This window comes from Glandiceps talaboti, chromosome 6, assembly GCF_964340395.1.
Source record: "Glandiceps talaboti chromosome 6, keGlaTala1.1, whole genome shotgun sequence".
Lineage (NCBI taxonomy): Eukaryota > Metazoa > Hemichordata > Enteropneusta > Spengelidae > Glandiceps > Glandiceps talaboti.
The window spans coordinates 6,993,285-7,012,248 of NC_135554.1; the positions used below are offsets into that span (position 1 = coordinate 6,993,285).

At 36.3% G+C, this 18,964-nt stretch overlaps 1 protein-coding gene across 1 annotated transcript; it reads left to right on the forward strand.

Moving 5' to 3' along the window:
- The first annotated feature begins 271 nt into the window (after window positions 1-271).
- LOC144436095 (transitional endoplasmic reticulum ATPase) lies at window positions 272-11,330 on the forward strand. The gene is made up of 15 exons (XM_078124779.1): window positions 272-395; window positions 2,484-2,598; window positions 3,271-3,524; window positions 3,894-4,086; window positions 4,447-4,578; window positions 4,933-5,035; window positions 5,514-5,647; window positions 5,914-6,049; window positions 6,326-6,438; window positions 6,900-7,064; window positions 7,528-7,863; window positions 8,459-8,637; window positions 9,081-9,369; window positions 10,016-10,173; window positions 10,461-11,330. The coding sequence occupies exons 1-15, from the start codon at window positions 379-381 to the stop codon at window positions 10,564-10,566; spliced, it is 2,430 nt and encodes an 809-aa protein (XP_077980905.1). The 5' UTR covers window positions 272-378; the 3' UTR covers window positions 10,567-11,330.
- The last annotated feature ends 7,634 nt before the right edge of the window (window positions 11,331-18,964 follow it).

An 18,964-nucleotide genomic window follows, 5' to 3' on the forward strand; every position in this document is an offset into this window, starting at 1 on the left:
AGTGACGAAGGAAGTAAAAATAGACCGGAAGTTGAATCATTACAGATTCAATTTTTTATTCATAGCTCTTTGATTCGACAATTTTATTTTGACTGATACAATGAAATAAATACAAATCGTATAATTATCAATTTTAAAATTAATTAAAAACTTACAAATATATATGTTTAAACTAATAGTTGATATATTTGTATACTGTTTCTTAATCTATTAAAACAATATATCGCATCGTGTGTCAGATAAAATTTGCTTTGGTCATTAACTTCCTATATATACGTCATCACACGTGTGAGAGCAGCCATTTTGAACTTAGAAGCCGATCAACTGCGGTTTGGTGAAGTTGTTTTCTCAAAGAAAAACTGAAAAATACCACAAAACATGGCAGAGGGAGGATCGTAAGTCTCCATTTTGATCTAGGAATAGTTACAGATATATTACAAGCATGATTTTGAATTCTGTTGTATTTTTACAGAACTTTTTTATTGGAGTTGTGACAATTTTTACCCCGTTTTGTGTTCAATTTCACTTTGTCATTGTGAGCTCCAGTTCCGTATAAACGTTTTCAAAGTTTCCAAGTCATCGTATGATATCGTCTATATGTGGGTTGACGGCCGATATTGATAGTGAGAACGTAATACTGTGTTTGTTTTTAGTGCAAATTTTGAAAACAGTTGTCACATCTTGTACGAGTGTAAACACCATATCATCACTATGAAAGCGTTGAAACATGCAAGTCAGTCGTGAAGTAGTTGAACAGCTGATTATAACGAACAATAGGCACGAATTTCAATCGACCTTACTTGTAACTTTAGAATGCTCCCAGCTTTATTTGATATTTAAAAAAAAAGAAAACCTATATAAGCCCCCATCATTGTTGTAGAGTAGAAGGGTGGTATTGAAACTAAAATCTGGAAATCCCCGTGGCAGGGTCAAAGGAGTCGGCCATTGCATGAGTGGTGCATCATAATGTGCTGCATCATCATTCAATAACAACAATATCCGGCACAAAGAGAATCTAGTTTGGAAATAACCTTATCACTTATCTTTAAAAAAAAAGGAGACCATTTTCATACTGATATTAAATGTGAATGTAAAGTGTTGTGAATTGAAGTTTGAAATCTTAGTATACATGGTAGTAATTATGGCTAGGGTATTATTCGTATCACTTAGATTTGATTGCATATGATACATAATGATACGATGTATGTTATACCATGGATGTATTAGTGAGAAGGATTCTACATAGTATGAGGAGCATTGCTCAAAGTTATTGGTAATTTTGTCATATGTTGCCATTTTTACATTATCAACAGGCTTTGTCCATTTGGTTAAAGGTCTCTAGCATAGTATGGTGTTGTTTTAAAGTTTCATTAGTATGTCAGGGTGGGGGTGGGGGGGATAAAGAACAGTGGATTGATAGTAGGTGCATATTAATGGTCAAGCTGGGGGGTTAGGGTATTGTAGAGGTTAAAGTCCCCTAACTGAAACACAATTTATATCAATGATTGTTCAGTCATAATTTAAATTTTACCAACTTCTTTACTATAATTTTGGCAAATGACCAGCTGTTCAAATTATGATAATTATCTGAATCTAGGGAGCCAAGCATAGGGGAAGACCCCATAAGATAGGTATTTTTTCTATGTGCGCAATATTAATTTTGTCAACAAATTATACAACCTCCCACAGTTATGTTATTGTAAACTACTTGTACTGCAAAGTATGTTTTATTCATATTTAATTAGCTGCTGCTTCTAATTCCATATGTTTATGTATATTATTAGAATACTCATTGAAAGGAGTTTTAGTGTTAAATAAGATTTTCCTAACTTCTGAAATCAATTAGAATAAAATCTTAAGACAACTAGAATCAGTACATAGTTAGAGAAATAAAGGAAATATAAGAATTTCACTCCTTTATTCCTAACTTCCTGTATTAACATAGCCTACCTGTAGACATGTACATGTAGGACTGACTAAGTGAAAATTCAAAAAATAAAAATGTGAGTTAAAGATAGTGGAAATAGTGTTGTAGCGTTAGTTCTAGCATCTACAGGTTATAGGCTAGTATTGACATGTGTCCCATACGTACAATTTACAATGATACATTTGTTTTCACAAGTAACAATTATTCCAATATAGAAGGGTTTGTCTTATGATTTAATAGTATGGTTCTTGAAAAATACTGCTGAAATGTAGATATAAAAATAACTAGTGTACATGAATTTGGAATTTGTATGAAAAATGAAAATTCTGTCAGATAGTTGAAAATGTACAGTCATAAGTTGTTAAAAATGATATAACTGAAGAGATGCGTATCATAATTACTATATGTAAACCACAGATTTATCGTATAAATTGTAAAATGTGTGTATTTCACAGATCTTGTACACATTCTTGTATTGTTGTGTGGAATCATAAAAAATCACAATGTGAGCCAAAGTATCAATTTTTACTCATCCTATATATCCCTTGAATTACAGTAAACAGAATCCAGATGATTTGGCAACTGCCATACTGAGACAGAAAGCCAGACCAAATCGTCTCATTGTGGAAGAAGCTGTCAATGAAGATAACTCTGTTGTGTCTATGTCACAGGTATGGAAGGATGTACAGTGATGTGTCATTGTGTTGTGAATGAGATTTTGATGTCATTTGGAAAGTAGAAGAATAGAAAGAATGTGATGTTAACCTTATTAGATTAGAATCGTTGATTACTGGAGGGTTCTGAATTGATTAGAATATGTTGTTGACCTTGATGATCAATAAGGTGTATACAACAGACAAGGTCATGACATTAGTGTTTAGGTACATGTACATGTATGCAGCCATATTGTATTGATGTATAAATCTGATCTGACTTCAAAGCAAAATTGAAAAATACTGGGCCTAGTTTAATTATTGTACACTCCAGCCCACTTTATCCCAAGCATATTGAACAGACACATGACATTTGTGTTAAGAGATAAAGCAAAATGAATTATGGTTATCCAATGTTTGATTATTATCACATGGACAGCTAGATTGAGTGACCTTTAGGTGTCTTGTTTGGTGAGAGGATATGAAGACCATCCATACATTATGGTAACAAATTGCTAAAAGTGGCTTGCTTTTAAAAATGGCAGACTTCAATAATTATCTCAAGATTTAAATATAAAGGTATTTGAAAAACTTACCCTCGTAGAGGGCATTTCTTGAGAACTAAATGAGACAAAAAAAAAATTGTGAAATATTATGTTAAAATAACCAAATTCATGATTTCCTTGACAGGCCAAGATGGACCAGTTACAACTGTTCCGTGGTGACACAGTATTGTTGAAAGGCAAGAAACGCAGAGATACAGTCTGTATTGTACTTTCAGATGATACAGTAGGAGATGACAAAATCAGAATCAATCGTGTCGTCAGAAATAACCTCAGAGTACGTTTAGGAGATATTGTCAGTGTCCAAGCTTGTCCAGATGTCAAGTACGGCAAGAGAATTCATGTCCTACCTATTGATGACACAGTAGATGGACTCACAGGGTAAGTCAGTATTCAGGCTCATTATTTAGCAGCACTGTTTGCTGTGTTCAAATTTGTCCATCGCATTCCATTATGTAGTCGGTCTTTTGCCTGTTCACTTTGTACTCTAAAGCAGTGGTTTTTATGAAGAATTGGGAACTCCAGTGACATGGGAGCGTATGGAAAATTTGGTACAGCTTACTTAGATTTTCATACCTTGCATGATAATTTTGTTTTGGCGAATGACCATAACAAATTCTTTAATGGGGCATTAGAAGATTTATTTCGTAGCAAGAGAAAGTTCACATAATTCTTAATGTATTGACTAAAAGATTATAATTGTTTATTCATAACATTGATATCTGACATTGCCATTCCGATCTTTTACAGTAACTTGTTTGAAGTCTACCTGAAACCATACTTCTTGGAAGCATACAGACCCGTACGTAAAGGAGATATTTTCTTGGTAAGAGGTGGCATGAGAGCAGTGGAATTCAAAGTGGTTGAAACTGACCCAAGTCCATATTGTATTGTTGCACCTGATACTGTCATACACTGTGAAGGAGAGCCTATCAAGAGAGAGGTAAGGAATAGACAAGTGAAAATGATTACTTCTGAAGTCATACAAGTCTGATTTTAGATTCAGCCAACCAGCATAGCCAAACACTCCACCTCATTATTTTTGTGTATGTCTTTTGTAAGAGACTGCTGTAGGATATCATGATTTATATTCACCCAATTGGACCCGTATTTTGCATTCCACTTATCGTACATTGTTTTGAAATACTGTAAAGATTATTAGCAAAGTAGTAGTTTGTCATTTCATAAGTGCACTTTCCAGTGTGATTCTACTATTTAAAAAAATGTTATTAAATTTGATGTCGTTTGTTGGTAAATTTATGTAAGCTAACTAACTGAACTGTATTTGTTAAAACTATTACAGGAAGAAGAAGAATCCTTGAATGAAGTTGGTTATGATGACATTGGTGGTGTCAGAAAACAGTTGGCACAGATCAAGGAAATGGTAGAACTTCCACTTCGTCATCCTGCACTGTTCAGAGCAATTGGTGTTAAGGTATGTCTGTGTCACTTAGTATGTATACTATTTTAGACTGTCTCTTCATTTCTATGGTATGATTACAGAGTTTTAGAATGAGGCTAGTGCATTTTGCTTCAACCTGGTTGATAAACTTGTATCACATGTTTTCCACTGATACATTTCATCATACGTGTATTCCATGAAAACCTTGGCCACCTTGTCCAAGTTCCATCACCTCATGTTCAGTATTCTTAGTTATAAGTAAGTGTTTAGTAGTTTTCTCACTACACATAGTTCATATCGTATGGGATATTATGAAGAAGGTCCAACCATTCCTAAAACGAACTGCTATATCTTATAGTTGTTTTATTTTGTTGTTGATTTTAACAGCCACCCAGAGGTATTTTGTTATATGGTCCCCCTGGTACTGGTAAAACACTCATAGCTAGAGCTGTAGCTAATGAAACTGGAGCCTTTTTCTTCCTCATCAACGGTAAGTATTGAAGCCCCTTCGTACTTGTAAGTCGGGTACACCTCTTAACCAATGAGTTTATCATTCGGAACTACTTCATCTCTAAAGCCATGAAATGTGGCTGGCATGGGCTATAGAAGATTTATTAAAGTCGCAAAACAATTTATGATCTGTCATGAAAATACACCATATACATTGTACGTACAACGTGCATTTTGATGATTATCCTACAAGGTGGAAAAAAATGGAGTTGTGTGCCCTCTATTGAATGACAACAAATGTTTTGATATAAATCAAACTGATTACAAATTACATGTTGGCTTTCTTGAGAGTCGGCTTCTGGTGGATTGCAAGATATTGCTGTCCATCATTTGCATGTTACATTGGCTCAAAGGGCTCATTGCTTCAAATGTTTTTATTCTCAGTCTATTGTTAGATGTTTGTACGTTAAATATCTCTGTAAGCAATGTCATGATGTTGTAAACTTTCATTCTGTCAGGTCCTGAGATCATGAGTAAATTGGCTGGTGAATCAGAATCTAACCTCCGTAAAGCTTTTGAGGAAGCAGAGAAGAATTCCCCAGCAATTATATTTATTGATGAATTGGATGCTATTGCACCAAAGAGAGAGAAGGTAAGCTATACCAAAACATGTAACAACATACCGGGGTGCTTTAATAATATTACAAAAAAGAGGTAACAATTTAAAAATAGAACTCGACTGAAGTACTATTGTCTCCTAATCTACTGTTTACCAGGGGATGTATGTTGTACGTAAAAACGACACGTTGGGAAAAACAAATGTGGAATTTTTGTCGGTAGGTGTATTTGAGTGTACAGAGTTTAGTCCTGTGTCATGGGTAATGTACTTACATGTATTACTGTATTGTTGTGTTTTAGACCCATGGTGAAGTTGAACGGCGAATTGTGTCACAGTTGTTGACATTGATGGATGGGCTGAAACAGAGATCTCACGTCATCGTCATGGCAGCAACAAACAGACCAAACAGCATAGATCCAGCATTGAGGCGATTTGGTGAGTGCTTTCATCATCTTTGGTTGGGCAGAGTTTGATTGTATAGTAGGGCAAAATGGAGTGTGTTCTTGCAGTGTACTGTTTCATTATATCATTTCATCATGACATTGTTTGAAAGTAGTGCATTCCACGCAACATTTTCATGGAAGTAGCACACATTGAGAAACATAACAATATTCTTTTGGTTTTGCAAAATCTCATGTTTATGTCATCTTGTTGGGAAATGGGTTTAGGACATACAAAATTACTGACATTGCTGTTAACTTGCTTCCACAGGTCGTTTTGACAGAGAAGTAGATATTGGTATTCCAGATGCTACAGGAAGACTAGAAATCCTCAGAATTCACACCAAAAACATGAAACTTGGTGATGATGTTGACCTTGAACAGGTAAGTTAGAGCTTGAATTTTAGATCGTAGTCTCTGGTGTTTTTTAGTTATGATGCATGAAATTTTTTTATTTAGAAAAGTGATATTTATTTGATTGATAATGATTGATGAGTAGTTCAGATTTTTTGTAAATTTATGTGAAATTGTAGATTGAAATTGTGGAGTTGTCGGTGGCCGAGCAGTTAGCTCGCATGCCTCTAACCTTTGCAGCCTGGGTTCAAACCCACCAGGTGTGGGCTGGGTATGATTAAATTTACCACGGTGTCAGTAAGAAGAGTGTCGTTCAGTTTGACACTACCGCAATGGTTTTCCGCGGGTACGCCGTTTTTTTCCTGCAAAGGAGCCTATAAATGGGACTAGCTCCCATTAGTTATCCTTAAAATAAATAAATAAATAAATAAATAAATAGAAAAAAATCTTTTTCAGAAAATTAATGAAATATTGTTTCAATTTGTCGACAGGTTGCAAATGAGACTCATGGACACGTTGGTGCTGATTTAGCAGCGCTGTGTTCAGAAGCAGCTTTACAACAAATCAGAGAAAAAATGGATCTGATTGATTTAGAAGATGAAACTATTGATGCTGAAGTGATGGATTCTCTTGCAGTGACAATGGATAACTTTAGGGTATGTACAATGTGGTGTTTTGAATCTAACTTTGGCAATCAACTGAAGATACATGTATGTTAGGATTCAAAGTGGATAGGCTTCGGATTAGGCAAGAACTACATGTAACCAATATGTGTGAACAGCCACTAATATGTTGATAAACTACCTGGGTCGGATTTACCAAATGCTCCTCCCAGATAAACAAACGTATTATGTTGCACATGCGCAAACCTACTTCCGTAGCGTGGGCACACAGCCTGGTTGAACCTTGGCCTTTAAGTTCAGGGCTTTGTCTATGACTTGCACAATGGCCTACAAGATTCAAAATTTGATATGGATATGTTGTTAGTTGTGGGAAATGTGAAACAAGAAATAATGTATTTTTGTTTGAGCAGTCAGTTCTGTCCTGTTTTTGAAGCAAGTGGATGTACCATTCATCATTAACACAACAAGTGACTAACATTTGAATATTATTTTGCAGTTTGCTTTGTCCAAGAGTAGTCCCAGTGCTCTGCGTGAGACTGTCGTTGAAGTACCAAATGTGACATGGGAGGATGTTGGTGGTTTGGACAATGTCAAGAGAGAATTACAAGAATTAGTACAGTACCCTGTAGAACATCCGGACAAGTTCTTAAAGTTTGGTATGACACCCAGTAGAGGAGTCTTGTTCTATGGACCCCCAGGTTGTGGTAAAACACTTCTAGCTAAAGCCATTGCAAATGAATGTCAGGCAAACTTTATTTCCATCAAAGGTCCAGAGTTGCTGACAATGTGGTTCGGTGAATCAGAAGCTAATGTCAGAGATGTCTTTGATAAGGTAAGTTAAATTTTTAAAACTTTTTGTAACCCAGTTTATTCAAATAACATAAAAGAAAAATGTTTTGATGCATTGTGAGTTGATCGTTTATGTTTGAGTGATGTGATATAATGTTGGCATCACCACAAGGAGATATACATATATACATACAGATTTGAAAGTTTGGTCATCTGGCACAATTGCTTGTCATGTATAAACTAGAACAACAAGAGTTCAAAGTGTGGCTGATTACTTGAGCAAATTGCCATTTTAACAGTGGTAAATGTAGATAATTAGAATAAAAACAGTACTAATTTTGGTGAAAATGATCATGAAAAGTTTGCAAGGGAATGTGATGTTGATTTGCAGTTCACAAGATAAGAGAAATATACAAGCTGTATCATATTGTATCGTATCATGCAGGCAGGCAGGCAGGCAGGCACAAACACAATGATATGGTACATGTGCATATTGTTTACCTTTCTCTTGTTCAGTGTGAACAGCAAAAGTTATGTTTTCAATAGTCCTACTTACAAGGATTGATATCCTGCTAAGTGACATAGAAATTATTTTACACTTTGTATAATTAAGGCTTGTTATTGTTTGCATTGACTAGGCTCGTCAAGCAGCACCCTGTGTCTTGTTCTTTGATGAGTTGGATTCCATTGCTAAATCTCGTGGTGGTAATGCCGGTGATGGTGGTGGAGCAGCTGATCGTGTTATCAACCAAGTACTGACAGAAATGGATGGTATGAGTAATAAGAAGAATGTCTTCATCATTGGAGCTACCAACAGGTCAGTCTAACACTTCAGTACATTTCCAATGACTAGTTATGGAAATATATACAATAGGAATATCATGCAGTGATAAAGATTTCATTTGGCATGCACGCATGCATGCACGTGTACACACACACACACACACTTACACTTGGTAAACACAAACAAACACAAACATTGTAAGTGCAAAGATGGCAATGTTGACAAATGCTTTGAACACATGTACAAAGAGTACAGAATACTTTGAAAAACAAAAGTGTAAAGGAAAACATGCTTAATGTAGTTTGCTGTCAGTTTATCATGAGATAAATAAATTTTGATAACGCAAATGAAAACTGGGTGGTCTCAACAAAATATAGACTAACAGTCATTGCTGGTGTTCTTATCAACCTATTCCATAAACAAAAAAAAAAGATTATATGAATTTGACTGAAATTGTTTAAATCGTTACATTACAGGCCAGACATTATTGACCCCGCCATCCTTCGTCCAGGTCGTCTTGACCAGCTTATTTACATCCCACTGCCCGATGAGAAGTCACGTGAATCCATTCTAAAGGCAAATTTGAGGAAATCCCCAGTGGCGAAAGATGTGGATTTAACATATCTTGGTAAAGTGACCCATGGTTTTAGTGGTGCTGATTTGACAGAAATCTGTCAGAGGTCTTGTAAGCTGGCAATTCGTGAAAGTATTGAAGCCGAAATCCGAAGAGAAAGAGAGAGAGTACAGAATCCTGACCAAGATATGGTGAGTCCTTGTTGTATCCATTGAAAGACTTGATGTTTGATTCCATAACTTATGATCTCTTGGAGGCAAACACACTCATATTACTGTTTTAACTCAACGTTAAAAGTTTTCGTAAATTGAATCGTGACAACTTTGTTAATCTGGATTTGAACGTTATCGTGCAGCAATTTATGATTTTATCACAAAGTCAAATACCACCGTATTAAATTTGCATTTTGTCTCATTTATTGAGTATGCTTTTTTTTGATGGCACTAAAAGCTCTCCAAAGTACTCATGTTTGGTTTGAATATTGTTGTGAAAACACTCCACATCTCCAAGAAACAATACCTAGGAGGACTCTTAAATTTAACAATGTTTCGATGTTCATGTCTATGTATGTGTGTGTTTAGGTGCATGTTTTCATGGCTGGTGTGTGTGGGGGGCTGGTGGTGTGGTAAAATGGAGCAGATATTGTTTGTTTGTATGTATGTATGTATGTATGTATGTATGTATGTATGTACCTATGTATGTATGTATATGGTGGGGGGGGGGGGGGGTAAGGGGTTGTGTGAAATGGAGCAGATATTCTTGATATTAGAACATCCTCCCTCATAAAATGTAAATTTCTACAATACTAATATGTATATATGTTGTATTTTAATTTAGGAAGTTGAAGAGGATGATCCAGTACCAGAGATTAGAAGGGATCATTTTGAAGAAGCTATGAAGTTTGCCCGTCGTTCTGTAACTGACAATGACATTAGGAAATATGAAATGTTTGCACAGACATTACAACAAAGCAGAGGACTGGGAACTGGATTTAGGTTAGTGTACTTTATTCTTGGCTTACAAAACAACTCCAAGTGGGAGCTAAAGTGGCACAGGCTGAGTTTATAACCTTTTTACTCTCAAGTGAAATTACTTGCATAAAACCCTACTTAAACTATTCTAGTAATATGTTAATGTCAATGCATGCCTTCTATGACACTACAATTGTAATAACCAGGGCATAGTACAGAAGATTATTCGTGCTCTCCATTGAATTACATAGGAAGAGATAAGTGGGTATATGATAATGCTAAATTGCAATCGTCATCTCCTTGACTTACAGATTTCCTGAATCACAGCAAGGACCTGATGCTGGACAGGGAGGTTCAGGTGGTGGTAATGATGCAGACCTGTATGCTGACAATGGTGATGACGACTTATACAACTGAACAAGTCTTATATCAAATAACAATTAATTTAAATTATTTCAACATCCACTTCATATTCAATACAGTAATAGACAGCCACCGTATCTTTATTTGTCCTTCGATGTCAAACCACTGTAGCTTCAGTCCACAATACCTGGATTATCAGAAGAACAAAGTAACATCTGTGTATATGAAATGATTGTCAACTTTCATAGCCCATTTTAGACGTGTAGTATTTGATTTTACCATGAAACTGCAAGGACTTGAAATAATTCCAGACTACACAGTTGTCGTCTAACTACACAGACACTCTTTCACACACCACTGACGCTATCGTCTTGGGTGTGCACTGTAAATTTAAATATTCATAAAAAACTTTGATGTACCATCTTCATTTAGTATATGTATTTTAAGAATATTTTGAGAAGAGATTGTATTCAGAGCAACTTAAAGGTTAACAGCTCTGTATTATTGACTTTATTAAAATTATTCAAAAGATAGTTTAGAGCAAACTCAGTCAGTGTAACTTTTGACATGAATTGTCTTCACAGAGAGAAACAAGGTAAACAAAATATAGACAAAGATAGTCGGCACAGATGGTAATAAAGCCGTGTCAAATTTGAGCTACAAGAAAAATGAGAGATTTTGATTCTCTAAATTACTAGTAAAACATTGAATGTTTTGTCCATTGTTTAGTCAGTCTCTTGAAAAGTGTACTTTTCTATTAATTCATGTGTGTAAGATGAGATGATTTATTAAAGCTGTAAACTATCATTTCAAAAATATTTGAAAAGTTTGTGAGTTTTTGTGTCGCATTGTGAGTGTTTCAAGAGTTTGTGAGGTTTTTTGTCACGTTGTCTCACCGAATAAGGGAATACTGGTATATGTTATCGCTAATCAGTCACACATTCATTTCTTCTGATAGCCATGTGTTTTGAGGTTTCCATTAGCCAGTTGTTGGTGAACCAATCGGTGCACCATGCGTACAGCTGCAAGTCTACCTGTAGACTCGACGGACTAGTGCTACTACGCTATTTGCTATCCTAACTGACATTTTGATTTTGTATTTTGCTGTTCTTTTCTCATCTATGATCATAGCTTTGTTCCACTGGTCTAGAAGCCACCTCCCACCACACACGTAATGAGTGCAAAACAGTACATTTGAATAGAATATGATGTATGTAGTTGGTGTGAGGTCAAAGGCTCTGACTGCATGACAAGACCTAATTGTGGATTCATCATGTGACCTGATGGCATAATTTAAATGTCTTATTATGTATTCGACTAATCGTGTCCTATACAGGAATGCCATTCAAGACAAATTGAACACCCCAATGATTGTCAACGATAAAAGGACAGTGAAAATCAAAATGTCAGGATAGCAAATACAACAACCTTCCATTGACCATGGCTCTAAGCCTGTCTCAAGCTACTAACAGCTAGTTTCTCTATTGATCACAAGTGTAATCTTTCACTCCCTGGTGTTAATGTAAACAAATTGTTGATAAGGACAAGGCTGGCTGGTCCACTACACATATGGCATATGACACACATACACCCAGGCAGTAAACTTGAAGTGTCTGATGCATACATTAAATACACAAGTACAAGTGTGTCATGCAATCTGTGTAGTCCACCACCCAGCCTTGTCCTTATCAACAATTTGTTTACAATTATACACCAGGGAGTGAAAGATGACACTTGTGATCAATTGAGAAACTGTATGTAATATTGACAGTTGACAGCAATTAATGTGTACCACAGACAAGTACATGTACTAGTAAGAACAGAATAGCAACGAGTATTATTCATAGGCATTAATTCTTACTGAATCTGTGTGTGTACTCATAAGGTGGGGTTTGATGTACACATTGCCTTTTGAAATCATTGATCCTATCTATTGGGTGGGGGTTGGTTGGAAGTTAAATCAATATCCACACTTAGCCTAATTCCACCCAAAATATCCCAAAGTGTATGTTGGCTACGATAACAAGCGACCTATCGGTCAGAATAGCTCCGCTGGTTTTTTTTTAATTTAATTTTTTATTTTGGTGACATGTAGAAGTGGTTCAGGTCTTCAGCTCTTCGAGTCACTATGCAGTTTTGTTTTAGCGATGCAATAAAGTGGTTATTAGTGGTTTCATATGATGTCTCACTATAAAACACATTTTACACAGAAGTTGGTAATGTATTGTACTTTTATACCATAGTCACCATTTTATAACAAAAATCTACTGTTATGAAAAATTGCACAAAATCTCAGAAAAAAATGACTGGGAAATGCACACAAGAAAAAGAAAAAAAGAGGATTTTGAGGTTGGCTATAAGTAATTCCAGTGTCTTACAGCTGTAACCCTGGAAAATTTTAATGAAGAATGAAATAAACTAGGGATCTAAAATGATTTTGAGGCAATTTGAATTTCAATTTTCTAACAAATTTACAAAGTCAACAACATTCAACTTGTTCTAGTTGTGGTAGATATATATAGGGAAGAAATGTATTAATCGCCATCTTAGTTTCCGTACGGCGACAATCTCAACTACCCGGAAGAGAGTCATTCTCAGCCATACGTTACAGTGGTAACACTCGTTCATGTTCGGTTACCTTTCACAAAGAAAACACAACGAAATGGTTGAAATGATCTTTTTTTAATTTCTTTTCATCACAACAACAAAATCTGCGTGATCAAAAGTGTTGTAAACTAAACCAGAAAGAATTATCGGACTGGCTAAACTTCCCGATGAACTGGAAGGTCCTACTACTTCCAAGTAAGCCTCGATAGTACTATAGTACGTGAGAAAATCGTCTCAAACTAGCGATACAACTTTCAAAATATAACTTGACATGTCTTCATTTGTTAGAGTTATACAATTCAAGACGGGTTTTCACTCGAAAACAACAATTCTGTGAATAATGACAGTGACACTCTGAACGCAGCGATTTCTCGGACGATGTTACCACTGTAACGTATGGCTGACAACGACTTGCTTCCGGGTTAGTCCCTCGTGCATACGGGTGGATTGTCGGCGATTAATACATACATGTACATCGTCTGATATTTTAATTCACAGTGTTTTTTGTGACCGGCGCCTGTCAGCAGACTCTGCCATTTTTTTCATCATTCCATTGTATTTAAACCTTGTACTTGACATTTCGCAATATTTATAATTCTCAACAAAATACCTCAACATGCCTCACTTCGCTCGTACTCAAAGCAGCCCCGCACGTAGTCCTGCTTGCATACGGAGGAATTCGGGACTCGATTCTGACAATTGTCCCTCCCCCTCCGGTGTTCAGAGTCAAGTCAGTAATACAGACTCGTGCACCCGAGGACTACCCCGCGCGGTATGATCACTGACACTGATGACATGATGAGAGAGAACCTTTTCGGATTTACATGTAAAACGGGGAAAGATACGCAAAACATAATGCAAAGTCTGAAGCCAAATTAAAGTTGTAATTATTTTAATTATTTTTACTTGCCAAATATTTGCATTTTGGAAAGGCAAGACACGTTCATGTCGTTTAACTTTACATGTGAACTGTCGGCCATATTTAAACTTCAACCGCATGCCTGGCATGCCCTTCCTTACGCAAGTTGTCTGAATTCTGGTTCACTGTCATTCCAAATTGCACGACGATATAGAATTAACCACAAGTTACATGTTATCTGAAAACATCACACTTTTATAGTGGGTCTGAAGTGTGATTTTAGTGTGAGTACTAAGAACGTCCTGTGTTGATACTCAAGATACTTGCTGTGGAAAATCGCTCGGTCGAATGAGGTCACCTTCAGCTTCTGGTCGAATCAGGATAGAGTATGCAAATGAGGATGTTGCGGATTGGCTGATAATGTAGAAGGGTGCAGAATTGGATTTGAAGTTTACAACCCTGTTTCGAACAAACGCTTGTCATTTGGGCGCCCAATGCGTAGAATTATGACTATAGCACATATTACATTGCTTGTTTGACGTCAATAGTGTCTTTTGAAAAGTGGCAGTTTACTTAAAGTCTCGTCGACTGATTTCCAATATGGCGTCGGTCATTATGCTCATTAACATATTCATTTTTTTTTCAAATTACAAAAAAAAAATCATAAAAAATAAAAATGAGGATGTGCTGACTTGAAATTAACAAATCTGAGTAAGCTACCCCCTGCGCATCAACACGCCAGATATCAAAGCAATCTAATAAGAGGTTTTCAAGGAGTTGATGAAAATGACATTTTATGAAAAAAAATCATAAAAAATTGAAAATGGCACAGATCAACTTGGCATGAACAAATCTGAATAGCCTCCCCCCAGGGAACATGCACACCAAATATCGAAGAATTCCGACTGTCACTTATGGAGTAGATAGTAAAAATATAAAAGTTTGACGGACACCTATGATTCACTCTACTCTCTATACCTCAATACCCACCTATACCTAAAGCTACGCTTTCAGCTTTCGCTGACAGCGGAGCTAAAAAACAAGCAAAACACTGTTGCACTGCCCATAATATTTTAACTGCAAAATTAAAAGATATTATCATATTGCAAGGGAACATCACTTTTCGGTTTTTATACGTTGGCAAACTGATGGATGGGTATAAATCTCACATACTAGTGACATATCACGAGGTGAAGAAATATGTCTTTTTTCTCTGAAATCATATCACTCATCAGTCTTTAATGTATTTATCCAACTTGTAGGTTGGGTGTGTATTGTTCACAACAAAATCTTCCCTAACCGTTCATTTTCAACATTTTTGGCATTTTTGACATGATGACACTGACAAATTTTAAACTAAGTTGTTCATTCAGTAGTGCAATATGCATGGTACACATTGATAGTTCTACATGTCTTGGAGAACGTATTAGGGTTCTACGTGGATAAATAACTCACATTAATGATATCTATGTGATCTCGATATTGAAAACGCACGTTTTTATTTTATTTCATAGTACTATTAGTAGTAATTATTTACTTTGTGTGTTTGGTGGGGGGGGGGGGGTGGTAAATCTTCGAGCAAAATTTCTCATTGTATTGCACTCAATGTTCAGCACATACACTGTACTTTAATCTAAATAGTTTAGAAATGAAATAATGGAATGAAATACGGTATCAGGATGGTTTTAAAAAATTATGAATCCATAGGTTTGAAATTTGATGAATAAGGTCTGTAAAGGACATTTCAGAAATTGCACGATACCTCGAGCTCGATATTGAGAACGCAATATGTTGTTGTCGTCGTCGTTTTGGGGAATAATTGTCAGTGAACAAAATCTATCACAAGTTACTACTGAACAGCCAAATATTTCCTCGTTGTCCACATTGCGAAGCACGCTTGTGAGCTTAACAATAACCTTCGACACACTCTGTTTTAATACTGAGTGTAGTAAGCCAACGGTTACATTGTTGCACTCGTTCTCAGCAGTATAAATAGACACAAAATCTTGGAAATGTAACGGTTTTTTTTCTTTACGCGCCAATCTCGTTCGTCAGACGATGAAATATAGCAATGTTGGCGTTGGTGTAATATTTGCTTTCCTTAGCCTTTCATCTGGACATCTTAAATACAGCACATATTTTGGCTGGATATGAAATTGTTTCTGTTTTATTACGAGCAAACACCCAGGACAAACATCAGCAGTTTAAATTGGGTGCAGCCTGGAAAATACCAACTAGGCCTACACAGAGAAAAGGTAAGTCCTCTGTGGTGTATGTTTATGAGCAAACGTTGTAATTTACAACGTGGTCGTTATTTTTTGTACAACTTTACAACTACAAGCTCAAAATATTGTCCTTGATTCATTATCTGTACACATTTCTTTTTTAGGGTAATGATTTGTTAATTACTGTACAGTTACAATCTTGATTTAGCTGTTTGGTGTACAGATAATTACCTCGAGTCAAAACATCTCTTACCATGATAGATCAGGTGCAGACGAAGCTGTGGTCCGTACTTGATTTTTTTAGTGGGTGGAGAATTGCAAGTTCTCGAATTGGTCAGAGGGAGGGAGAAAAAGAAAATACTATATCAGCGGGAACGTGTACATCAGCTTGGTGGGGAAGGGGGCAGGCAGTGGGCACATCGGACAGCTTCAACACTTTAGTGAGCACAGGAGTTGAAATTGCAAGTCGTACGATGGGAAAGAATGGGAGGGAGCGCATTTGCCGATGTGGGGAGACTAGTGGAAAATTTCACGCACGGGACAGTGGGCAGGCAAATCTAGTGAGAGGACACTTTGTGTAAAATCGCAGTTGGAGGGCAATTGCAACAGCTTTCACTTTCCCTGTAATCTTGAATCAAACACAACAATGTGTAAAAAGGGTTTATGTTTTCAATTTGTTCTAACGATTTCAGAAAATTGACTCGTCGGCTCAGCTGGTTGTATAAAAATTGCATCTCATTGTCTCATAACTAATTGTGATCAAGAGTGTGGACGGAGATGTTTAAACATTAATTATGATAATATGGAAAACCCATACGTAGAATATTATGTTGAAAAAATCACTTTTTGGGTTTACTTCACGGTTTTGAAGTAGAACACCTATATTGTTTGTGGATGAAATTTGACATCCGAAATCAAACTAGAAATTGGAGTAAATTGGCAACAAACACACATATTTGTAAACAGCTAGCTGAACTATTATAATAGCTATCAATTTTGATTGGCACTGCCATGTAAAATGTGGTCGTCATGGTTACAAGGAAATGTTACCATGGTATTAAACGGGAAACAAATCTGACACTGGGAACATGTGAAACACACATGCATGCACATCCCTTCCTCTACACACAACTATGTACATACACATGCTATTATAACACAGAATGTAAAAATTTGAAAGTACTTCTTTTATTTATAGTTACATGTACATGTATATCACACATTTCGACATGAATTAAATAAATCAATTTTGTATGATACATTTCTTCCATTTCAGCTATCACAATAATGATAACAGCAATTCTAGCAATATTATACACACTTTATTTAGCATTTGATATTATTGAATTAGTGCTCAAAGCACTGTATATATTACCCCTACGAGAGACATGATAGGTACAACCATTTATACCCCTAGCAGAGACATGTTATGGTACAACCATTTATACCCCTAGCAGAGACATGTTATGGTATAACCACTTATACCCCTACCAGAGACATGTTATGGTACAACCACTTATACCCCTAGCAGAGACATGTTATGGTACAACCATTTATACCCCTAGCACAGAGACATATTATGGTATAACCACTTATACCCCTAGCAGAGACATGTTATGGTACAACCACTTATACCCCTACCAGAGACATGTTATGGTATAACCACTTATACCCCTAGCAGAGACATATTATGGTATAACCACTTATACCCCTAGCAGAGACATATTATGGTATAACCACTTATACCCCTACCAGAGACATGTTATGGTATAACCACTTATACCCCTAGCAGAGACATGTTATGGTACAACCACTTATACCCCTAGCAGAGAGACATGTTATGGTATAACCACTTATACCCCTAGCAGAGACATGTTATGGTACAACCACTTATACCCCTAGCAGAGACATGTTATGGTACAACCACTTATACCCCTAGCAGAGAGACATGTTATGGTACAACCACTTATACCCCTAGCAGAGAGACATGTTATGGTACAACCATTTATACCCCTAGCATACAGACATGTTAATATGGTACAACCATTTATACCCCTAGCAAATCTTCAATCATTTGCTGACTTTGCCATGCTGTATTGCAAGACTGTTTATAGAAGTGCTGTGCTGTAGTTGCCTTTTCTTTATGTTCTGCTATATGCAACTTTAGACTGTCTAAGGTTGTTTTCATCCTCAGTAATTCTCCCTCATCAATATCACCACACTCTGTCATTCTCTGTACTATTGTGGATTTAGTACAAATTTCTTTGCTGACCTCTTTACATGTATTACAGTTTTGTGTGGGTGAATTGAATGACGACTTCTGTACTGAGATAACCAGCCCTCTGCTGCACTGCTACTTACCGTTTCTCTTCAAAGCTGTTGTTGATTGGAGTTGAAGACACCAATGAAAGAATGCTTCAGTTTAGTTTCATACTATAGTTCTCTGAAATCCTGGTAATAGACAATAGGGTGAATACTGGTAAAAAGTAGAACAAAGGACCCTTGTGTTCTTCCTGTTGGATAGGAGTTTGCATCAGCAAATGTTAGGAATTGTTCCTTCAGAACAGTTTTATCGTTGTTTGACATCTCCCTTCCAGACCATGTCAGGCTGATAACTGTCTGACCTCCACTTTATCCTCTTCAAAAACACTGGTCCAGCAGTTATTCCAGTCTGTAGATGGGTCTGGAATAAGAACGTACTTCTCAAGTTTCTGAAGGAGTACATCTTTCTTTTTTAATGACACCACTGGATTAAGGAATT